We start from the raw sequence: 25,759 nt of genomic DNA on the forward strand, positions 1-25,759 counted from the left end.
AGGTATCAGTTTTTCAGAAAAATGTACCGTCATGACTCAAACAGTATCCTAGAGGTAAAACCCATATCTACAGTTACTACCCAGTAGTGAGGCTTTCAGTAGGCTGAAGTAAAGAATGAGTGTCTAGTGTGAGAGCAATCACGTAAATTATTCTATTGTGAAATCCAGTAAACATGAACTAAAAATCACTCACATGTAAACATTACTCATTATTGAAACACTGATTCAGCACTGTTAGTAATGTCCCATTCTGAATAAGCTTTTATGCGAAAAATCGTGTTGATTAAATATTCATTTTAACTATCTTTGGGGTGGTTTTCTTAAGTAGAACGAGCAGAATGTGTGCTTATGTAAGTATGCAATGAGGTTTAGGGTATCTGCAATGAGGTTCAAATGGCCTGAGGTTCTGTTCCCTCCACCCGTAGAGACCCATCACTACTAAATTAACACTGAGTAATTTTTTTTTCTTAACAAAAACTTGACTGCTGTGATTTATCGTCGAAGATGCACTCCGCTGCCACGCTAGCCTAATCACAGAAAAGTGATTTTAAAACAACACAGGAATTCTTTGGCCACTTCTAGAGTGTCAGATATCTCCCAAGAGTGGCAGCAGAGGTCGGTATCATCTCTCGATTTCATTACTTTTGACACATCATTTACGTTCTGTTCAGTGGTCCCAGTATCCCCACATTTTCTGGGATTTCCCCTAGAACCTTGAAGTAAGGAGTGGCAAAAACACTTAGGCTTAGAAGCATCAAAAGTTAAGTCTAGGCCTGTCAGTGCCTAAATTTTGATCAGGTACATCTTATTGTCTTCAATCATGTATATTTAAATCTTATGCAAGAAATTCCCGTTTTTCTACTTAAATATACATGTGAAGTTTGGGTTTAAATTGTAAAATTTAGTCCCTTTTCCTTGGGGGCTTATGTACTATGTCCCCTTGTAGTAATATTTAATATCCATCCATTATTCTGAGTGAAGCTGTTACCTCAAAATTTTCATCTGATTTCCGACCGAATGAGCCCTTTTTGAAGTTTGTATGATTTATATGATTGTATGGCACATCGTTATTTAATAAGTCAAACATCTTCTTCATCTTATGCTTCGTTTTATATTTCAGTGGCTAAATAAGCACTCTAAAAATAGCTATTCTGTAAAGTATAAACATAAACCGTAATTATGGTGTAGGTGTATACTTTAGTGTAATGCATATCAATTAATTAAATATGTCGGTTGTAGTTTTAGCATTGATCTAATTATTGTTACATTACGAACGATGATGTTCACAGCAGTTATTAACTATTTTAAGTATATTATTTTTCAAATAAAATCAACCAGTCCAAAAGTATATTGTTCATTTTTAACTGGATGGGCCTTAGGCTAAATACAGCTAAAGTTTGTAAGGAGTAACTTAATAATTATATCGTATATTATGGAAAGTTCTTCTGTCCGTCCCCTTACCAAAAATTGAGAGGTATGACAGGGATGGATACTGGGGATGGAATTAGGGGAATATAATGTCCTATAAAATGTTATAATATATTCTAATTACTGGGGTTAAGGGACAAAAATACAATATGATTGATCACAAGTCTCTCTTCCCCCAAAACCTTAATATTGGGTCTGCCCCTGGGTATGTTATGTAATATTGACTAAAGTTTGATCCTTAGTTAAATCCATTGTGCAGAATAAAAATGCACGATGCAATCTCTGAAAATAATCAACTTCTTCACTTTTATTTTCATTATTTGTGCAAGGATACGGACTTTCAGCAAAAGGCTTTTACCTATACAATGTAGCTTTGAAACCAAGAAATGATACATCGGCTAAATTTTACAATTTTTGCAAAATAGTCCGAAATATTCTGTTTAGTTCAATTCAAGGCTGTCGAGCTTCAGCCCCTTTCAAATCTGTTTAACAACAAAACAAAAGAACACATTGAAAGTTGCTAATAGCAAACAAAAGTTGATAATCAGGATTTTTTCTATCTGCTCCTTTTTCTATCTTTGTCTCTAATTTACAACTCAAGGCTGGGCTTCATAAGATTTCATTTTTTAGACATCAAACACTTGGATTGAATTACTTCTTCTATCGTCTTTGGCTTCTTCAAAGGTACTTTCCACAAATGATTCTCAAGATCTAGATGCATATTTTGCGGAAGTTTTGTCAAAAGTAGATCTCTACCTCGAAGAAAGTTTCAGCGAGAGAGCATTGAGCTCTGCTTACACTGCTTCCCGTTTAAGTCAAAACTTAGAGACATTTATTGGGAATAGAACAAGGTTTGATGTGAACGATGCTTTTAGCTTCATTCTGGACCAAATAGGAGCAATAAATAATGCTGACTTTGACAGAAGTGGAAGAAGCCTAATTAGTGATGTTACTGATGGTTTTCTCAGCTTCACTCGAATAAATGCAAGACTAGAATCAAATAAAATGAGTCGAAGTGGAGGAGGCTACGGCGGAGGAGGTGGGTAAGTCTTATATTAATTATTCATAATACTTATCGTATTGCCAAAAGATTTTCCTTTTCGTCCAACCTTCTAGGGTCAAATAAAAAGCAGGTCCTCCCTGAGTGGGATGGGAGGAAGCCCTAAGAAAGGATTTAAGAGAAACTGAAGCTTCTTAGAAGAGTGTAAAGAGATGGGCCTTGAATCAATAGAGATGGCGGCTTGGTGTTGCGGTGAGTTGTTAATAGTAGTAGATGTACCAATCGTATGACCAATCTATTTAAGGAAAGCCCTATCCCTTCAAATCCCGGTGTGAGCATTTATTAAGCAAGTGAATATTTGGCAGAGATTCTTAAAGATACAAGCATCTGTTGCGTAATACTGGGTGTATTTTCTTCGAGATATTTTTCAAAATTGTTACTTAATAGAATTACTTATGCAAATGATTTTATCAAGACATTCTTCAATACATTTTTCCAACGTTTAAAGACATTTAAATGCTTTTTAAGACATTTTTCTTCGAGACATTCTTCACGATTATTTCAAGACATTTAAGACATTTCAAGACGTTTTTAAGACGTTTTTCTTCAAGGTTTCTTCAAGACTTGTTTGTTCGGATGCCATTCAAGTTGAGAACCCTCGGTTGTAACTGAGGATGACGTATTGTACACACATGGGTGTTACGTAGTACTTTAGAAGGTATTCTTTAACGAGGTTTTTTCTTTGAGATTTCTTTTTCTTTGAGATTTCTTTTTTTTCAAGATTTTTTTCTTCAAGGCGTTTCTCTTCGAAATTTGTTATAATAGGGCTTCCACAAGACGTGTTTTGCTCCAGGGAACTTTTACAATCTATGACCAAAAAGATTTCTGTTGAGTTTAGGAATCGAACATAAGACGAGATATTTTCAACAGAATGATGCCTTAATAGTAAGCTTTAAGAAAAGGTGGAAAATAGTTTTTTTATCCTTTGCGTACAACAAAAAATGTCATTGAAACACATTTTATTAGGTCATCAAAAACGTTCAAACTTTAAGAAAAATTTATGCATACCAAAAAGATTTCTTTTCAGATATCAAATCTTACTTAAGAGAAAGAATTAATTAAATCGCGCTCGAAATTTTTAGACCGGGCCTTTTTTTCAAGTACCACCCTCATAAGCTTGATTTATCCAAAGAAGTAGTAATTGTATGCTGTTTAATAATTACCAAATTAGAAAAAAAAGTTTTCTGAATTAAAAGTAACAAGGGACATTAACTTGAACTGAGTTCTGAACTAGTGTGAGTACTGAACTAGTTTTCAAGGTGTCAATATCTAACTAATCGAATTGTATCTCATTTCATTCAAATAAACAACATCTGAAGTGAAATTCTTGGATAAATTACAAAACCATTTGCCAGTGACTTCGGTTTGCGGGAGTTTTGACTCGGATGGCATTACCCATTACGTTTATTATTCAATATTATATGGGGTTGGAGTGTAAAATATGGACTTAAATTGTTCAGCTTAGTCCACTAGGCTGGGGATGAGTGCCACTTGAAGGATGAGTGCTCAGTGGCGGCAGTTTCTTGCAAAAAAGAGTTTTTTTAGGGATTGTTTATATTGATAATGATTTTGATGTGGGAATTATTCCAGACATATGTAGTGATATCATGAGTGCAAAGCGTTTCAGTATATTTAAAATTGCTCTATAGCCTTTTGACGTGGTGAGGACCTAGATTGTGCAGTGAAATTTGGGATTAAAATCGACTATACACACTTCAAAGTATATAAGCCGATAGAGAGATCTGTTCAGTCTTATAACTGTCAATCGTTTGGTCACAGAGCCTAAGTGTATTAAAACAGCTAAATGCTCAAAATTTGAGGGAGACCATTGCTCTTCAAAAAAGAGCCCTGCCATAGCGTTCAGATGAAGTGCATAAATTGTGGTGGAAATCACACTAATTCCAGTTGTCGTTCTACCGTACTAAAGAAAGCAGCTAGCAAAAGTACATAGTTGTTTCGTTATCGTTTCTCTTTTCTCTCTATGACTCTAACTACTCATGTTTTTCCAGAATTTGTGCGGTGCTAAGGAGAAGTTGGACCTAATAGGCGTAACACTTAGTGAATTTGATATTGTTTGTATTTCTGAACATCTATTACTAGCAGCTACTTGCCAGGCCTTAAAGATGTTTGTGCTTTTAGTTATTACATACAGCCTGCGAAGAGTACTAGGGGTCGCCCGTCTGGCGGTCTCTTGATCGGAGTTATAGTTATATAATAGGTTTCGGATTACTTTACTTGAACTTTCGGAATTTTTTCTGGCTGTTGATTTGGAGAAGTTTGTTATTATTAGTGTTTGTTACCTTCTCAAACCTAATAATTCTCTGGGTCTTGAGGGGATCATGTCCCAACATTTGAAGCACGGCTCCACCAAGCTTTTCTTAGATCTTTGTTTATTATTTCTAGCTACCTTGTCTCACAATTATGTACCAAAATCATTTTGTGAGGACCTATATTTTGTAATCCAAAACGAGGTAAAGATCCTTCTGTTTGCTCTTCCTACAGGCCTATTACATTTTGTTCGGTTCTTGGGAAGCTTTTAAAAAAAAATATTTTTGACCAGGTTTATTATAAAGCAAATATGGAAGACAATTAGTTCGGGTTCTGCAGAGGTTCTGGTATTCAGAATACTCACGAATGCTTCTTTCAATTCTTCATCAGTAGGAGCACTCAAAGAAAAAATTATTCGCTTGTACACTCGATATATCTGGAGAGTTTGAGTAGAAATTGCACTCCCAATCCATTTTGTATCTCTTGAAATCTGGGGTGAATTTGTTTATTTGCAAGTCTCTTTGGTCCTGGTACCAAAATTCTACCACTCGAATCAGAGTTGGTCGTTCAATTCCGAGGAAGATACCCATTAGGAGAAGGGTTAGACAGGGGTCAGTGATTAGTTCTTTAATTTTCAATGTAGGCCCTAGATCGTCTTGATATCAGTCATATTTATACGCTGATAACCTTCTATTATTAGGTAATAATCTATCTGAGTTGCAGGAAGTTGTGGACCTCAATTTCTAGGACATTAAATTCTATAGAGTTAACTATTGCACCGTCAAAAACTAAGTTTTTAATTTTTGGTATTAATCGACAGACTAGAGCTTCTCTCACTATCAATATAGATGGAACTGTAGTTCCAGAAGAAAATTCTTTGGTATATCTTGGCCTTCCTTATGGCGAAACTTTTCATGATACACAACACCTCATAATCCATAGTCTCAAAGAAAAATTAGAAATAAATATGGAGCACTTGCCCGAGTCAGAGATCAGTTCAGCCGACATACACTAAGTCACTTTTAGAACGCTTTCTTTTACCCAAATATTTTCTTTATGGCCCCTGTGTGGTCTTTTTTCTTCAGTCGAGAAAAAAGATCCATGAGTCTAGCATATTTTAAATTTGCAAAGTTTTTTTTTACGATGACCTCCGTGGTACAGGAATAGCAGAATGTCATCATTATTAGTATATTTAATATATTTTGTAAAATGGAATATGTTCATAACCGTTTCCTTCGTAGGGATAGTATAATTCCTAACTTTTCAATGATATTATTAACTAGCTAGGTTCATCACTTGTCACGTCCTGCTAAAGAAAAAACTTTTATAGTGCGTTGAATTGTTTGTATTTCTTCCTCTTTTTTTGATTATGTTTGTTCTAATTTTCCTTAGTTCATTTCTCGTATTTTTCTAGTTTTGTAGATTCCAGTCTGTTGTTTTGTGTGTCTTTTTTCCTTTTTCCCCCCTTTCTCACATTTACTCCTCTTTTCAGAATTTTTACGATTTTTGTTATTATTATTATTGATTCTTGAACCGGAGAGAAAATTTTCCGTGTATGAGGGTAGCTTTTCTGTTCTTGACGGTACGCTCTTTACCTTAGGTTTTATTGTGTAATACTGTGTGTTTTATAGTCTTAAGCATTTATCAGCGCAACAAAAATGTGTAACTGACTACTTTTTTAAACATTTGAACTGAAAAGTGTACTGTTTAAAACAAATGCACGTCAGCAAGCTATTCCATTTTTCAGGTTTTTAAAAAGAAAAAAAAAACACATTTATTTCATTAAAAATGTAGTTGCAGTAAAGCAGCCGTTTGTAAATATAAATTTTTTAATTTGATTTCTATTTGTTTTTAATAAAGTAGTCAGGTTAACCCTAAGTGTAATAAGAGCTGGCAGTCCTTCAAACCTGACTGTAGGTAAGTCTTAAAAATTGGCTTCAAATTACAAACCTGCATAAAATGCTACTTTTTTGCAAAACTTTCTCTTTTACAGGCCAAATTTCCTTTTGTTCCATCTCTTTCGTTACTTTTGTACATCAGATCTTTGAACAAAGTCCAGTCTTTTAATCTAGGACTATGGACATTGGATAGCGACCTCAAACACAAAAATAAGAAGAACAATAGGGAAATTACTAAAGACGGTGGGAAACAAATTAGAAATATTATTTCGGCGCTATGTCCAAGGCAATACAAAAATATATCAGAAGAAAAAACTTACAACAAGATACAATCAATAAAACTAAAATGAACAATTTTTCAAAACAGTCCCAGCACCTTTAAATCAGCGAAGTTCAACCAGGACTGATAAACAAATTGTGATGAAACGAGGCAATTCATTGAAATGAAAGGGAATTATTTAAAACACGTTTTATTGCCAATCTACTTTTTTGGCTGCTGATCTCATAGGTCTGATTGGGACAGGTTCTGTATGAATATCAATTGACTTTTTTTATAATATTTGATTGGGACAGGTTCTGTATGAATATCAATTGACTTTTTTTATAATATTTCGTAAGGTCATTTTTAATTAAATTTGTGTATAGAGCATTTACTGAATATTATCCCAAGTCTCTATTTAAGCAAATATGATTGTTAATCTTAAGTGTAATCTTAGTCTTAAAGATTTGGGAATAAGATTTTTGAATTTGCAACATTCCAAGAATTTTTGTTGGTTAATAGTATTAGCGTGTTTTTTGCCTAAACTAATAAAGTAAAAGATATCATTGGGAGGGGGGTGTCACCGCCTGGCTTTCGGCCAACATCAAGTTTTCACCTCCCAACAAAATTCTAAGGACCCTATTTTCTTTTCTGTAATCAAATTCTATCTTTGAATCATATCTATTTCCTTTTGTTTGCTTTTAGCTATTTTATAAATTGCTCAAGGAACTTGGTGCTACTATAAATCCACTAGTTAGGAAACCTTCATCTAACCTATTATCATCAAAAATAGAACCAGTCAACTCAAACCTAGCCAATTTAGTCACAATCAATTAAACTCTTTAACCCATGTCCGACTATTCCAAAAAATGCCCCAAGTACATGTTTGGGACGATTTCCAAGCCATCTAAGTCAGTTTCTGATGGTAAACATGAGGAATATATATTACTCAATATAAATATTTAGTATGTTCTCTACAAGAACCTACTCTGAAACTTAGGTTTGGTGATTTTGTGTTTACAGAGGGGGTAAATGAGTAAAAAAAAATTTATAAAATGAGGCTAATGTGTGGGAAATACAAGTTATTACAGGCAAACCACATCCAAAGACTTGTTGATATGGGGACAAGGTGCCTAAAGCTACTTCGTGTAAGTGTCTGATCTTCAGTTTACCTAAAAACTGGCCCTTGAAGTACGATTGTATTTTTAGTGTTTCTTATAAGGCTGGCTGTTTTCGGTATTACTACATTTAATAGAAGCATACTAATTTTGCCTTTATTTTTTAACTAGGTATGGTAGTGGCTACATCGATCCTTATGTTGTGCTCGGTGCCCTCGGTCTTGGAACCTTCTTATTCAACATCATATATAATATATTAAATTCAAGTGCAAGGTCAGTTGACGTAGATGATCTTTCAGTACCATTGTATTTGTCAGATGTCCCTGATTCAGTACCTGAGCTTCTCAGTAATGCTTTTGAAAAGGTAAGGCCTTGTCTATATTAAACAAAAAAAAACAAGTTTTTTTAAATGAAAGTAAGGAGCGACATTAAAACTTAAAACGAACAGAAATTACTCCGTATATGAAAGGGGCTTTTCTTCCTCAACGCGCCACTCTTTACGCTAAAGTTTGACTCTTTCTCTTAACTCTACATTTTAAAACAGTAAAAAACTTTAGCGTAAAGAGCGGGGCGTTGATGAGGAAAAGCCCCTTTCATATAAGGAGTAGTTTCTGTTCGTTTGAAGTTTTAATGTCGCTCCTTACTCTCATTAAAAAAAACTTGTTTTTTTGTTTAATTTTTGGACGTTTTTGAATTAATGCATGTTTTGATCTTGCCTCTCCGCACATAAATAATTAAAAGGAAATTTGCATATTTTTTTTTAGCTAAATGGCTTTTTCATATTTAGAGAAAAAAGGAACGAGGGAGGAGGCCTAGTTGCCTCCAATTTTTTTATTACTTAAAAAGGCATTAACTTTAAATTTTTTACGAACATTTTCATAAGTAAAAAAATATACGTAACTTACGAATTAACTTACGTAGCGAACTTCTGCATTCGTATGTTTTTATTGCGTATATGAGGGGGCTTTCCCCTCGTCGATACCTCGCTCTTTACACTAAAGCTTAAAATTTGTCCCAATTCTTAAGAATGACCCCTGAATCACAAAGGCCGTAGAATAAGTAGTTGTAATTATTAAAAATACTTTAGCGTAAAGAGCGAGGTATTAGGAGGAGGTAAACCCCTCATGTGCGTTATAATGTCTGTTCGTTTTCATTTTTAATGCTGCTCCTCACTTTCAGTAGAAACATTTTTTCATATTTATTTTTTCATTGTTTTTTTTTAAATAATGCTAGAAAATCCTGCGCCCCCTCCATTGAAAGTCTCTTCCCCCATGAGAAGTTCCTCCAAGGAAATATCCTCCCACGTAACCCCTCCCCTCAACTTTCCCCCCAACGAAAAAAATCCCCCTGAAAACGTCTATACACTTTCCAGTAACCATTACTATATATAAACACAGGTCAAAGTTTGTAACTTGCAGCTCCTCCCACGGGGACTGCGGGGGAGTAAGTCATCCCCAAAGACATAGGTATTAGGTGTTTCAACTATGGTGAATAAAATGGCTATCTCAAAATTTTGATCCGGTGACTTTGGGGAAATATGAGCGTGGGAGGGTACCTAGGTGCCCTCCAATATTTTTGGTCACTTAAAAAGGGCACTAGAAATTTTAATTTCCGTTAGAATGAGCCCTTTTGCGACATTCTAGGACCACTGAGTAGATACGATCACCCCTGGAAAAAAAAAACAAAAAAACAACAAAAAAACAAACAAACACGCATCCGTGATTTGTCTTCTGGCAAAAAATGCGAAATTACACATTTTTGTATATAGGGGCTTCAAACTTCTACAGTAGGGTTCTCTGATACGATGAATCTGATGGTGTGATTTTCGTTAAGATCGTATAACTTTTAGGGGGTGTTTCCCCCTATTTGCAAAAATGAGGCAAATTTTCTCAGGCTCATAACTTTTGATGGGTAAGACTAATCTTAATAAAATTTATATATTGAAAATCAGCATTAAAATACGATTCTTTTGATGTAACTATCGGTATCAAAATTTCATTTTTTAGAGTTTCGATTACTATTGAGCCGGGTCGCTCCTTACTACAGTTCGTTACCACGAACTGTTTGATAGAAATCATGAGGGAGTCGAAAGTAATCATTTGATGAGCTAATTTAAGAAAATTTTGAGTTAAGTCGGAGGGTAAGATTCGGCAACTATCCACTAACTCTGCTTATGATTGCATACCCTTTGTTGTTGGACTTTCCAGGAGTGGGCTCTGTGAAGATTTGTTTCAATTTGTTAGCCAAACAGGAGTTTTAATCACACATTTGGAAAAAAGTAATACAATCTGGCAACTATAATCTATTAACATTTATTAGCCAAAGAGTCATTGTAATAGTTTTGATTCGGCCTACAAATCAAATCAATTTGAATTTACTCTGATCTGTCCATAAAAAAAAACAACTTAATTTTAACAAAGGTTAAGGAGCTTTTAATTATGTACATCATCTTGCAATTTCAAGATACAAGTCAACAACAAAAGGAATTTGATTCAACATTCTATCTGATTTAGAAAGAAATCATCTTGCAATTTCTGCAAAGCACCATCTTCACTGCTTACAAGAAGAAAGCTGGCAATTTCAAGAAGAATCAGTTGCGTCATTCTTTTTCATGATAGATTTTTTATCAACGTGTTGATGATTTTATTTGCGGATTGGTGACAACCCTGTTTTGTGTCTGCACGTTGCACTTCCTGGATGAAAGAAATATGTGTCTCTTTATTTTTCAGGCCATTTAACGAAATTCCTATAAATTTGTTTTGGCAACAAAATTTTATTATTAAGACTAATCAAAAAATAGTTACCATTCCTGAATTCAATTCAAACGGTGATTTTTTCAACTGACCTTTCTTTAAATATATTTTTAATGGGCTATGATTGGTTATTAAGGGCTAAAATTGGTTGTTCCTTAGGGGGCAACCATCTAAAGCTCAAAATTCTCTGAATGCAAACATTGGTGGGAACGGAAAATCCATTTGTAGATATCATAGACTAAGTCCTGTATTTTAATTATTTTGTTTTGGACGCCAATTTTGCAATTTCAGGATTATAAACGGAAAAGACCAAAAACGTGGACTCACTGCAAATTAGAAATAGTTTCTAATTTCGACTGATGGGGATTTGTGTAATAGGAAGCTGTTGGTGGTGAGTCTAATGATGGGAGCTAGATGATTGAAATTGAAGGCATCAGTAAGTCAGGAAGTGTTCAAATTCGACCTCGCACAGATAGCTTTAAGATGGTAATAAAAGTAAATTGATGATGATGATTGAGATAATTATGGTGATTACAAAAATCAAATCCTCGGGTATAGATTGACAGCGATAATTATAAGGATGACTACAATAGTGGTGTTCATGACACTGAAGATTGAGCTCAAGATGATAGGATGCTTGTTATGAAAACTTGTTAGATGAGTTCTACATTACAAATTTTCTTTAATTTGGCTTAATATTTCAGTATGAGGTAGATCCTAAAGAGCCACATAGCTACCCAGCAAGACTTGAAGATCTTTATATATTTATTGAAGAAGCGAAAGCCGCTTATGAATTGTCATTTAAAAAACCAGAATGTCTGAAGAATTTCGCATGTCGGTTAATGGTTGGCTTAGATATGATTGGAACAAGAAACACTGGCAGCATGGCTGAGCTAGCCTTAGATATTGTGTTGTAAGTACTTTAAGTTGAATTACGTGATGGAAGCAACTTTAAGTCTAAATAATGAGGATGATAGTTATAAAGCCAAACAAATAAGCCATGAGAAACATTTGTTATTACAAGCAGCTGCTTAGTCTGTTAAGGTAGACCAGTAGGCTAGGCAGGAGGGCAAGGCTCCTCCCAGGCAAGGCTTGAGAGGGCTCTGTCCTGAAGAAACTTACCATTCTGTTATTAAGGAATTTTTTCTGGCGAGTAAGGATTTCTAGAAAACCAAAATACTTTCTGTCTATGGAGCAGTAAAGCCTCTTATTCTTTTCCGAAAAATATAATTTTCAGAAAAGGTTAGAAAATTATTCTTTTCTTCCTATGTCTTCTGAAGAAAGAACTTAAGAACTTTTTGATTTTCAATCTGAAAAGCTGTTAAGAGTTTGCTTAACAATGCAGATGTGTTCTTTTACTTTTGGGGGGGAGTGGGGTCTGCGTAGAGGGATTACCTGCCCCGGGTGCAGAAATTTTAGGGGCGCAAAATTTCAAATAAATAGTCAAGCAGTTATAACCAAATCATTTTGTAACTTCTTTAATTTTATTTCTATTGAAATAAAACAGAGGGCTTGGTTAATAAATGAAAATAATTAGTAAATTATTAACTAATTAATAAACTAAAAAAAAAAATCAAACTAAAAAATAATCCAACAATAATAATTAAGTAATAATAATTAAAATAATGGAAATTAAAATAATTGATAATATTCAAATGATTAAATAATCTAAATAACAATTAAAAAAAAAATTAGTAATAGATTATTGATTAATTAATAAATTGAATACGATTTTGTTAATAAATGAAACATTTTGTTTAAATTTGGCCAGAAAATTTTGTGGGAGACAAGGAGAGGGCGCTAATCAGGATTTGGTCTCGGGCGTAGGGAAGGCCAGAACCGCCAATGTAGCCATATCACTTAATTGTTTTACTTGACTAAATTATAATCCTTATTCTGAAAATAATATGGCTTTTCACAATTTATTGAATATTGTGGAAACACTGATGTTTAGAAACTAATGATTGCTAATTTGGTACTTCTACTAAACAACTGCTTATAATAAAGGTGCCATACACAAATTTAGTAAATTAACTTGAACATTTCAAAAAATCAAAAATCTATCTGTTAACTTGAAGTAAATTGTTTTTTTTTGTAAATTAATGTAGTAGATTCTAAAGCGAAAAAAATGTTGAGTTCCTTGTTGTCTTTTTTTGCAAATGCAGTGGTTTGATCTTAAACTGCAAAAATTATTTTTATTTTTATAGCTATTATTATTCCAAGTTTAGGTGCCATAGTTAGTTTCATAAAAAAAGTCAAGGTTCAAGCCACAAAAGTCTCCCCCCCCCAAAAAACAAACACCGATAGTCACTTGTTTATTAGTTCCTCCTCGGTGGTGGTATTATTATCTATTTTTCCCGTTGGTAAAAAACCTTTTTTTTCTTTTACCAGTTGATCTTTTATATGTCCAAGGGTATAAACCCCCGAGGCATGTTCCTGGCAGCCACTATTGACTTCAGTCCATCCCTTCTCAGCAACGAATTCCACAAAATACTCTGCTCAGAGTTAAAGACTAGGCCAGATAGCCAGTGGCTGGAGGGTGACTGAAATCAGCATTAGTAGGCCCTCTATTTGTCTTACTACTGTCAAGAGCATCAGGAGAAGACTTTCACCACTAGCCCTTACTTTAATGACGCATGCTAAGATAAAATATTATTTTAAAAAATTACCCTCGCATACTAAAACTGACAAACCTAGGTTTTACGTCAAAAATAGATGAGGCAACTCGAAATTTGTCCTTATAAAATACAGTAAGACATTTCCAATTCGGTAACTGAATTATGAACCAATTTTTGGAGGTGTGAAAATTAGATTCACATATCAGAAAAAAACAACCTTTCAATTCTTTTACCTTTATTTACGATACATCAGGAATTTAGTCATCTGTTACATGAATATATCAAATCTAGTGTGGCTATCATTTTCTGCTCTAGCTTTCTCTCTACCCAAATAAGATACTGAGAAAATCAAGTGTGGTTTTATACTTAACCTACTGACCACAATTTGTATCGACCCTTGTTAGAGGATTGCACCGAAGATTGCTAGGTTCAATTTTAAGTGTCGCAAGGCAACTGAACGAAGTAATAACAACTCATTGCCACCCCAAGTCACTCAGGTCCATACTTCCAACGTTTTCCACAATTTTCTCAAAAATTAACTCTTAAACCTCTTCCATGAAGCTCAAATTTTCAGAAAAAACTTTCTCCTGACTTTTTTCTACCCCATTTGAGGACGTCATGCTTTTCTTTGGTCCCCGATGGATGAATAAAAGCATGACTTTCAGTAACCTTTCTCCCTCATATGGTAGACGCATCCTAATAATTTTAACCTTTCTTTTATTATAGCCCTTGAAGTGAAACTTAGAAACTACAAGTTTCGTCTATCTTGTTGTTTGGTTATTCGAGCGAGTACCTGGAACTATCCTTATACAATTCCAATGAAAAGCAAGTTTTGTTGTTCTTCTTCTTCTTCAAATAAGTTCTTCGCCCTTCTGAAGTGCCCAAGTTTCAGAGCCATAATCCATTATGATTTAATGGATTATTACCATTTTGGAGCTTCCAGTATCCTAACTTCAGCTTTTTGACATATCTCCTTATCCTCTCATACATTTCTCATGGGCAAAAAAAGTCCTATGTTCTGACTATTCTTCTTCATACATCACAGCATCAAACATCCTCACTACTATTGATGACATTATGTAAAGTTAACACCTTAGTCGATTTTTTACGTAACCAAACATCAAGACCAAGCCCTATTCAGCGATGGAGTTTGGGGCGCATCACCCCCCCCCTGAAAAAAATGTCTGTGCGACTCGCACAAAAATGCATAAAAACTAATTTTCTATGTTTTTTAATGTTTTTTTGGCCACCCCGGAAAAAATAAGTCCCCCTCCAAACAAAAAATCGGATACGGCGTTATCTAATATCAACTCCTTATCCTTTCATATTCCTAACTAGCTGTTGGGGTGGCACTTCACGCCGCCCCAACACCTAGTTGGTGGGGGCGCTTCGCGCCCCCCTAAGCCCCCCCGCGCGCGTAAGTCGTTACGCACCATATTAGTTACGCGCCATTGTAGTTGTGTCCCTGTGTCCCACCTGTGAATATAGATAGATATACATTTATATATATATATATATATATATATATATATATATATATATATATATATATATATATATATATATATATATATATATATATATATATATATATATATGTTTTTAACTACGTAAAACTTGCGAATATACAACATTCTTCGCTGTCCCATTGTCTGTACATATAAATAGATTGTCAGGTTTATCGACTCTTGAACATGCAACATATAATTGTCCATGGGAAAAACAATCCGTATTCCTCATTATTCTAATGATTGCCCTTGAGCTTTGTTGATGGTGATTACTAATCGAACATTCCCTATGTCCCCACCGTCATTTATATATCCCCCTGTGCCCCCCGGCGTCCCCGTTGTAATTGTGTCCCAGTCGTCATTTATAGTCGACAAACATGACGTCAGTTGACACACAAACATGACGTCAGTCGACACACACGTCCCAGTCGTCATTTGTGTCCCGGTGTCCCAGTCTGTAATTTCTCTTCGAACATTCCCTGTGTCCCGGTCGTCATTTATATTCCCTGTGTCCCGGTCTGTATATACATTCGTTTTTGAACTGGTATATGATGAAATAATTTTTTTTTAGTTTTTAGTTTTTTACTTTTTTTAAGTTTTTTTTTTAGTTTTTTAGCTTTTTTAGTTTATTTAGTATTTTCTTTTTAGTTTTTTCTGTAGTTTTTACCTTTTTTAGTTTTTTCTCTTCTTTTGTATTAATGCTAAAGCCAAGGTTCAAACCTTTTTTATTTTTTTTTATTTTTATTTTTTTTTAGTTTTCTTTTTCTCATTTATTTTTCAGTTTTTTCCTTTTTTTAGTTTTTTTTCAGTTTTTAGTTTTTTTAGTTTTTTAGTTTTTTTTATTAGTTTTTAGTTTTTTTCTTTTTAGTTTTTTTGTAGTTTTTACCTTTTTTTTATTTTTTTTAGCTTTTTTTCTTTTTTAGTTTTTTAACTTTTTTTTAGTTTTTTAGTTTTTTAGTTTTTTTAGTATTTTCTTTTTAGTTTTTTTTGTAGTTTTTACCTTTTTTAGTTTTTTTTCTTCTTTTGTATTAATGTTAAAGCCAAGGTTCGAACCTGGAACCTCTCGGACCTAGAACCTAGAACATAACGCTTTACCAACTCAGCTACTTCGGCTTGAATACATTCGTTTTTGAAGGTATATGATGAAATAATTCAGACGTCATATGCAGACAGACAGACAGACACACAAACAAACAACTTATTTTTATATATATAGATAGATGTCCCGGTCTGTATATACATTCGTTTTTGAATTGGTATATGATGAAATAAATTTTTTTCTTTTTTAGTTTTTAGTTTTTTAGGTTTTTTTAGTTTTTTTGTAGTTCTTACCTTTTTTAGTTTTTTTTCTTCTTTTGTATTAATGCTAAAGCCAAGGTTCGAACCTGGAACCTCTCGGACCTAGAACCTGGAACATAACGCTTTACCAACTCAGCTACTTCGGCTTGAATACATTTACCTTTTTTAGTTTTTTTATTTTTATTTTTTAGTTTTCTTTTTCTCCTTTATTTTTCAGTTTTTTTCCTTTTTTTAGTTTTTTTTCTTTTTCAGTTTTTAGTTTTTTAGTTTTTTAGTTTTTTTATTAGTTTTTAGTTTTTTTCTTTTTAGTTTTTTTTGTAGTTTTTACCTTTTTTTAGTATTTTTTTAGTTTTTTTTCTTTTTTAGTTTTTAGTTTTTTACCTTTTTTAGTTTTTTTTAGTTTTTTAGCTTTTTTAGTTTTTTTTTAGTATTTTCTTTTTAGTTTTTTTGTAGTTTTTACCTTTTTTAGTTTTTTTCTTCTTTTGTATTAATGCTAAAGCCAAGGTTCGAACCTGGAACCTCTCGGACCTAGAACCTGGAACATAACGCTTTACCAACTCAGCTACTTCGGCTCGAATACATTCGTTTTTAAATTGGTATATGATGAAATAATTCAGACGTCATATGCGGAAAGACAGACAGACACACAAACAAACAACTTATTTTTATATGTATAGATTTGAAAGACTTGATCTTGTTCGTCAAACGTATTTTGCGCTCGGAACTCTCAAACCTCCAAAAACTCTTGCGTTTCGCTAACGTCATTGTAACGTCATTGACATTATTGTAGCAACAGAAGTTGCACCCTAGTAAAATGCAATACAAATGAGATGTAATTCGGCTTGAACAGAATGGTGTACCTCACACCATTATTTTTAATTCCTAATAATAAGTTTAGGCTTTTACATTCCAGCGATTTTAGCCGGTAAACAATTACAGCTGGTGAATAATAACATAATATGTCATCATATTATGTTACACATAACATGATTACCATATTATGGTAATCATGTCTTGATTGAAGTAATTTTATAATTTCTTTTAGTTCTATTTCTTTTAAAATATGTTATAACTTATATAAAGAACTACATACGCCTTGTCAACATTTAATCTTTTTTTTCAGGTCAGGCCTCGGGAAAGTATTTAAGGACAAAACTGTTTTGACTATGGCCAAAGAAGCAAGGAAAAGTCGGAGTCTGAGCAATTTTTTATTTTGCAAAAATATTTTGAGTTCATGCAAATTAGAAAGCGAAATCATGTAAAATAAATTTGTTCCTTAAGGATGAAAATGATCGGAGAATATAATGTGATTGTCGTTTTTTTTACATTTTTGTAAAAAAAAAATGTCAAATTTTCAGAAAAACGAAACGAATCGGTCAACGTAGTGTTTCTCTTGCTTTCAAAGAGCTAAAGTCTGATTCTCAATCGAACCATCAGATGTAGCCTGAAATACCATATATAACAGACAATTGTTTACCTAACACGTTGCTAAGTTTATGATGGAAGCCCACAGTTGCGTTGCGTTGTGAACTCACAAAAATTGCGGGGGGTTAAAAATCGGATATATAATACATTACAATCAATAATTTATTCTAATTTAATATATGACCCTCCATGCGTTAACAAAAGAAAGCGTCGAATTCTTATCGTTAACAAAAAGTTTTATTCGTTAACAAAAGTTATTCGTTAACAAAAGAAAGCTGATAATTCTGATAATTCGTTGGTAATTCTTAGTGACAAATCAAATGACAACACCCATTATTAGCTGGAGACTTGAACAACTTCAATAATGCAGATTTGGAACATCATGAACTGTCAATAATTTCCAAGATTGACCCGGTAAGAAAGATGGTTTAGTCAAATTCATCGTCTGCCTAGCCACGTAGGTTCTGCTTGATCTGAACTTGGTTTCCTTTACCAAGGCTTGTTTGATCGTATTAATTTCAAACTACATAAATTTTTAACATAATAAACTGGTTTCACCGTCACTGGTAATGGTATAGTTTAAGAATGACCATTAATTGCACGAAAGAAAAAAAATTATCATAGGTGTACAGAAGGTTCCTGTTCACTGAAACATCCAGATTTTTACCATGTTTTCTATATCTTATCAAGAACTTTTCTTTGTTTGTTTCTTTGCTTTTCTTTGTTTACATTGTTTGTAAAACAGGGTGAAATAAGGAAGAGATTGCGAAACTAAAGATGATCATAATTAACCAGAAATGGTTATGACAAAGGAAGGGATAAGGGGCTTGGGCCTCTTCCCTTTACTAGAAAACCCATAAAATGAAAATAAAAGAATATAACAGTTTTGTTTCGGGGGGGGGGATAAAAGTTTTTTATATCAAATCTTAGCCATTGTCCCTGGTCAAATATTTCCATGTCCATTCCCCATGTAAAATTTACATAGGCAGATAGAGTGTGACGAGTCTTAGCTTATCTAAATTTTTGCAACAAATAATCAAACGCAGTGAAAACACAATGTTTATCTTTTATTAGACAGCTCAAGAAAAACATCAGGGGATGGGCACTGTCGTCCCCTAGAAATTTTCTAATTTTCTATTGAGAAGGGGAGGCAACTGTCCCTCCCAGACCTCGGTCCCCCCCCCCACTTCAGTTTGCCCCCCCCCCCCCAGCTGAAACTTAGTTTCTTCAGAAATCTTGTCAAAAATAAGATAAACTTACTTAATTTCAGCAACAATAAAAACATATAATTTTTTGGGTACATATTTACCTTTATAATACTGAGTACTGAATAGTACTTTTATTGTACCACATGGCTCATTTTAGTTTTTACTGTCATTTTCACTTGATTTTGAAAAATTGGCTCCAACTTTGCTCCCCCCCCCTTGGCAAAATTACGCCACTGTAAACCTAGTACATGTAATAGAGCTGTTTTGTTTATAGCTGTTGCAAATTCATGTGTTAACATCATACTTTTTTTTTTAAGAAAAAGATCTTTAACAAAAATATGAAAACTCTGATCTTTTCAAACATCCATTTTCTGCAAACATCTTCTTCAGTCTACTCTATCAGAAGTCTAGGGACTTTGATGAGATTTTTCATCGGATTTTCTCTTTAATGTTCTATTTGGCAGTGAGGACTTTGATGAAGGAAAAAAAGATAATCTGAGCAGAAAGAAGAAGCATCTTAAATGTAAAATCTTAGCACTTTGACGAGTAAAACAACGGACGTCAAAAAAAAGAAAAGAAAAAGGCATTAAGCCTTTTTTTTTCGAAAAAGCTCTCTCGAAAGTCCAAAATAATGGACAACATTAGGTTCATAGCAACTCAAGCTCACGCTTGAGATATTCCATTCTTAGGGGGTTGAAAGCACCAATACAAAACTTGTGTACTTCAAAATGGGCCTAATATGCGTCACTGATGATTCCTGTCTCCATATCGGAGTTCTGTATTCTGCTTAAAGCCTGCAGACATGCATTTGGAATAATTTGTGACTTTCTCAAAATATTCAGAGAAACTCAAATTGTTTGAGAAAACACAACCATGAATCTTGATGTTGTTAATGGAAAGAAAACAAACAACTCTGTTACATCACTCTTGATGGTTAAGATATATGATACTTGACTTATGCTGACTATTTTCAAAATTTGGTCTCACCCAACCTTTAGCGAGAGTACTGAAAAATTCAAAAATATCTTGTGGCATCAAAACTTCATTTTTCACTACAAAGGACTGTAAACAGTAGCCTTGTAAACACAGGTCTTGTAAACTAGTAACCTAGCGATAACAATGTACGGCGCAAAAAACGAGGAAAATCGTTCAAAAGTCTTATTCCCGTGTCGCACTATTTTCACATCTGTCGACAAATCATAGTTCTATGACACTACAGTACCGATTATCTATGCCATTAATAATTTCTTAAATCAAACAATTTTCTACTTTCAAGTGTAAGATTTATTATTTAATGTCTTTTTTGGAAATGAGAAAATTTCCAAGCTTTCAACAGTTGTTTTTCCATCTGCACGACAAATCTGATACAAGGCCGTATCCAGAGGGATTACCATGTTTGAATCCCCCCCCCCAAAAAAAAGTCCAAGTTGTGAAAACGTAATAAAATGCATACAAACTAATTTTGTTACATTTCCAAAAAAGATTTTTTTTTGTAAAACACATAGATCCGTGCTAGATCTGCCATAAGATGCCATAAGATGCATACTACAAGCAACCTGGGAGTTGGTTGGGTTGGGAATAATGGGTAGTTGGGAATAAATTATCGCAAAAAAAAAACTTTTCAAGGGGAATCAATACCTTAAAGAATATTTCTATCTCGTCCATTATAAACTCTTTTAGTTTGTGTGGCAAAATATTTAGAATTAATAGAGAAGTCTTGACATAGTTTGTAAAGCCTAGATAAAAGATCTGAATAAACATCAGAAAAGTAAAAGCCGACAACAACTTTCCCAGAAATGTTAAAAAAAATTTAACTTCTCACGCTTCGAGCTGGAGATAGACATATTCAATTTTAATTAGAATTGAACCAATATTAATCAATATATGTGAATTTGATTTTTTTTTGATTAAACGAAGGAGAATTTCCTTTTTAAAATTCAGGAAAGGGCAGTCCCTAAGAATCTTCTAAAACCATAACCGTTAGGAAAAACTAAAAACGAGCTAAAAAGAAAGATTGAGCATTTTCAACAATTTGAGCAATTTGGCAGCCTAGGGAGTTTCCTGTGGTGCTTCTGACTGTGATTAAGAACCTTGCTGGCACAGTTAAATGGAAATAATTGTCTTTTCAATCAAATTCCATAGTCAAACCACTGATACTGACTTTATTAACAAATTAATGAAAAAGAAAAACTTTCCGAAAAAGAAGTTTTTCAAAAATAAGCAGAGACCATATTAAGCTTACGTTCATAAGAAACAGAAACCTACAATAACGCAAAATCAAAACGACCAGAAATTACTAATAAAGAATAAATGAAACCCAAAACGAGCAGAAATGAAAAAACAATCAAAGTAAAAAACATACAATAGGTATTAATATAAATGAATAAATAAATCTTAAAACGAGTAAAGCTTCATTCGAATATGTATAGCTTAAAACGAACAAAATATTTTACTATTGAAGTATAAATAAAACCCAAAACGAACAGATATTAAATAAACAATCATAGCAAACAAACATACAATAATCCCTGAAGAATGACTAATTTAATAACAATAATAAAACGAATTAACCTTAAAAATTTCCCAGAAACCCTCTGGTGAATAAAGATTTAAACATTTATAAACAAAAATAGCTAGCTGATAATCTGTTAACAGATAAACATTTAGAATTTTCATTTTAATGAAGCAATTCAAAGTATTATTTTCAAATCTCACATAATCTCCTAAAACACGAACAACTTTTATTTTGTAAAATTTGAACTCTTTTAAAACTTGACACAAAAGAACTAGTCCACAGCAAACAACCTTAAGATAGATATGGATTTATAAGAGAATAATAGAGGATCATTAGAATTTGTGTTCATTACTTAGTCTTCTTATAAGATCCAATCCTCTCACCACTTTCTCGGCTACTGCATCACAGTGTAATTTCCAACTCAAATTTCAATCAAGATAAAAACCAATATTTTATACTAAAAGATTGTCTTAAGAATACGCCATTCAGACATATTTATTTTTTTAAATAACGGGACTACCAATTCTACAGAAGTCATGAAATTTGTCTTAAAAACATTTAATGATGGACATCTACATCTCGCAAAACTTACCAGCTCATATAGGGCCTTATTAGCCTTTACAATCGAAAGGTTTTCGCGAGATGATGTCACTGTAAACGCAGTGTCATTAACAAAGGGCGTGATTAATGTCCGAGAAATATAAAATCGTATGGTATCTACAAAATATAGGTAAAGTAGGGGCCCAATCCCCGAACCTCTTGGAACTCCGCAATGGAGTCTATAACTTCTTGATTTGCAGCCATCAAAATTCACTCTAAGTGTTATTCTTCCAAGATAAGACTAGAACCAGTTTAAAGATCGATCCTGAACACCTAAACAACAAAGATAAGATAATAAAAACGACAGTATCAAAAGCTTTGCTAAAGTCTGTGGAAAATAAAAGAACTAACACCCCAAAATTCAAGCACGAAGTTAACAAAGGACATATACAAAGGACATGTCCTTTGCAAAGTCCTATGTCCTGCAAAGGACATATACAAAGGACTAACAAAGGACATATATATATATATATATATATATATATATATATATATATATATATATATATATATATATATATATATATATATATATATATATATAAATATATGGACTGCATATATTGTAAAATGGCCTTTCCTGAATCCAAACTGTGTTTCTGCGTAAAATCCATATAGATTCAGATGGTTTTACAATCTTCTATGCATGACCTTTTCATTAGCTTTGAAAACAAAGACAAATTTGACATCGGTCTCCAGTTCGAAGGATCTATCATCAGACTTCCTTTATTCAAAGGGATAGCCGTGGCCTCTTTTAATTGTGAAGGAAACTCGCCCTTTTTCAGCTAATTTAATCAAATGTACAAGGCAGGGCAACAAATATACCATTACTAATTTAAATGTTTGAAGATTCAGACCATCACTCCTAGACGAATTTGACTTCATCAATCATATCTTTTGCTTCATATTCTCTAGATTAGTATCAGTAATGTTCATTTTAACCCCCGAACCTCTTTTGATCTTTAAAAGGATCAGCAATTTTACTGCAATCATTAAATGAAATTTAACTTGCTGATTCACCTATTTTTGAAAAATACTCATCCAAAATATTAGAAATTTTCTTCCTCTGAACAATTATTCTATCGCCAACTCTTAGGCTAGCTGAATTTTCATTCTTCTTGTCACCATTTAATAATTCATCAATAGTTTCCCACGTAACTTTTGTATTCCCTTTGTTATTTTCAAATTTCATCCCATAATATTTTTGAACACAAGATTTACGAAGTCGGTTAGTTTCATTACGAAGTTTTTAAGTCATTTACCCCCCACCCTGTAACTCTGGATTTAAATAAGTATGCACAAACCATTTCTTTTCTGGATTAGTTAAAGAAGTTCCTGGGTTATCCAAGTTTTCTTAGGAGTAGATTTCTTCAGCTTGACAGTCCCTATTGGACATGTTGAATCAAATATAAGTGATTCAATACCCGTAAACTTATCAAATGCAGAGGATAGACTTTCATATTCATCAAAAGCGTCTTGCCAAAAGAATACTCAGCTCATGATTAAATTTATCGATATTTTTCTTTTTTTTTCTTTTTTTTTCATTTATCGACATTTTTTTTCTGTAGCCTTTTCTTTGTCCTCTTAATTTTTGGCCTTTCTCTACGTAAGAATAAACTCATTGCCACCACAAGAAAATGATCCAGAAAACTCACTAATTATTACATCAGCATAAGAAGTAGCAAGTAGGTGAGGCTGAAAAAACATATTATAAATTCATGTTACTGAATGTTGAGTAACACGAGTAACTAACCATCAGGGTAAACAACAGTAAATCATCATTATTCAAACACAAAAGATCAAAATTAAAGCCCATGCAAATAAACTCGGAAGTGTTCAACTGGATCTCATTTGAAACTCGACCAAAATCAAATGCAAAATACCCAAATCAATGCAAAAATACAAAAAAAAAAAAAAAATGCGAAATATAAAAATCTTATTCCATCCAAATTCCAGCTCAAGAGTAAGAGTCCCAACCTTACCATCTATCTAAATGGAGTAATCCTCCATCACATTAACCACAAGATTCTTTCAAACAGTTCGTGGTAACGAACTGTAGTAAGGAGCGACCCGGCTCAATAGTAACCGAAACTCTAAAAAATGGAGTTTTGATACCAATAGTTACATCAAAAAAATTGTATTTTAATGCTGATTTTAAATATATAATTTTCATCAAGATTAAACTTATCTATCAAAAGTTAAGAGCCTGAGAAAATTTGCCTCATTTTAGAAAATAGGAGAAAACGCCCCCTAAAAGTCATACAATTATAACGAAAATCACACCATCAGATTCAGCGTATCAGAGAACCTTCATGTAGAAGTTTCAAGATCCTATCTAGAAAAATGTGTAATTTCGCATTTTTTGCCAGAAGACAAATCACGGATGCGTGTTTATTTGTTTGTTTTTTTGTTGTTTTTTTCCCCAGGGGTGATCGTATCGACCCAGCGGACCTAGAATGTCGCAAGAGGGCTCATTCTAACGGAAATTAAAAGTTCTAGTGCCCTTTTTAACTTATCCAAAAAATTGGAAGGCAACTAGGCCCCCTCCCACACTCATTTTCTCCCAAAGTCACCAGATCAAAATTCTGAGACAGCCATTTCATTCACCATAGTCGAAAAACTTAATAGCGATGTCTTTGGGGACGACTTAGTCCCCTGCAGTCCCCATGGGAGGGGTTGCAAGTTACAAACTTTGACCTGTGTTTACATATAGTAATGGTTACTGAGAAGTGTACGGACGTTTCCAGTTTTTTTTCGGTTTGGGGGGGGGGAGACTTGAGGTAGGGGGCTACGTGGGAGGATCTTCCATGGAAAAGCTTCTCATGGGGGAAGAGACTTTCAATGAAGGGGGCGCAGGATTTTCTAGCATTATTTAAAACAACAATGAAAAAATAAATATGAAAAGTTTTTTTCTACTGAAGGTAAGGAGCAGCATTAAAACTTAAAACGAAATTATTACACATATGAGGGGTTTACCTCATCATAATACTTCGCTCTTTACGCTAAAGTATTTCAACTATTTATTCTACGGCCTTTGTGATTCAAGGGTCATTCTTATGGAATTAGGACAAGATTTAAGCTTTTGTGTAAAGAGCGAGGTATCGACGAGGGTGAATCCCCTCCTATACGCAATAAAAACACACGAATATAAAAGTTGCCTTTTTGCCTTTTTAAGTAATCAAAAATTGGAGGGCAACTAGGCTTCCTCCCTCGCTACTTTTTTCTCAAAATCTTGCAATTAAAACTATGAGAAAGCCATTTAGCCAAAAAAAAAAAAAAAAAAAAAAAAAAAAAATGCAAATTTCGTTGCAATTATTTATGTTCGGAGAGCCAGATCAAAACTGCATTAATTAAAAAACGTCCAGAAATAAACAAGTTTTTTTTTTTAAATGAAAGTAAGGAGCGACATTCAAACTTAAAACGAACAGAAATTACTCCGTATATGAAAGGGGCTTTTCCTCTTCAACACCCCGCTCTTTACGCTAAATGTTTTCACTGTTTTAAGAGGTAGAGTTAAGAGAAAGAGTCAAACTTAGCGTAAAGAGCGGGGCGTTGAAGAGTAAAAGCCCCTTTCATATACGGAGTAATTTCTGTTCGTTTTAAGTTTTAATGTCGCTCCTTACTTTCATTTAAAAAAACTTGTTTTTTTTTATTTAATTCTTAATAAGAAACGCTATGCCTCTATATGTCTTCATCTTTCTATTTTTTACAATAATCTGGTCCCCTGGAAAATTTAAAATTAGGGGCGGGATCTGTCCATGGAGGAACAGGTGTGAGTTCCCATAATTTTTGAATTAAAGCA

At 33.5% G+C, this 25,759-nt stretch overlaps 1 protein-coding gene across 3 annotated transcripts in view; it reads left to right on the top strand.

Annotated features, from left to right (window-relative positions):
• Positions 1-17,498, top strand: part of LOC136034113 (uncharacterized) — a 32,120-nt gene extending 14,622 nt beyond the window's left edge. For all 3 annotated transcript variants that reach the window (XM_065715280.1, XM_065715262.1, XM_065715271.1), the window contains 4 exons: positions 2,059-2,471; positions 8,203-8,395; positions 11,489-11,697; positions 17,333-17,498. In XM_065715280.1, coding sequence (XP_065571352.1) covers positions 2,059-2,471; positions 8,203-8,395; positions 11,489-11,697; positions 17,333-17,471 — 954 coding nt within the window. In that variant the 3' untranslated portion in view covers positions 17,472-17,498. The remainder of the gene's footprint in view (positions 1-2,058; positions 2,472-8,202; positions 8,396-11,488; positions 11,698-17,332) is intronic.
• Positions 17,499-25,759: the final 8,261 nt, after the last annotated feature.

The sequence above is a fragment of the Artemia franciscana genome, chromosome 2 (genome assembly GCF_032884065.1).
Source record: "Artemia franciscana chromosome 2, ASM3288406v1, whole genome shotgun sequence".
In the NCBI taxonomy this organism is placed as follows: domain Eukaryota; kingdom Metazoa; phylum Arthropoda; class Branchiopoda; order Anostraca; family Artemiidae; genus Artemia; species Artemia franciscana.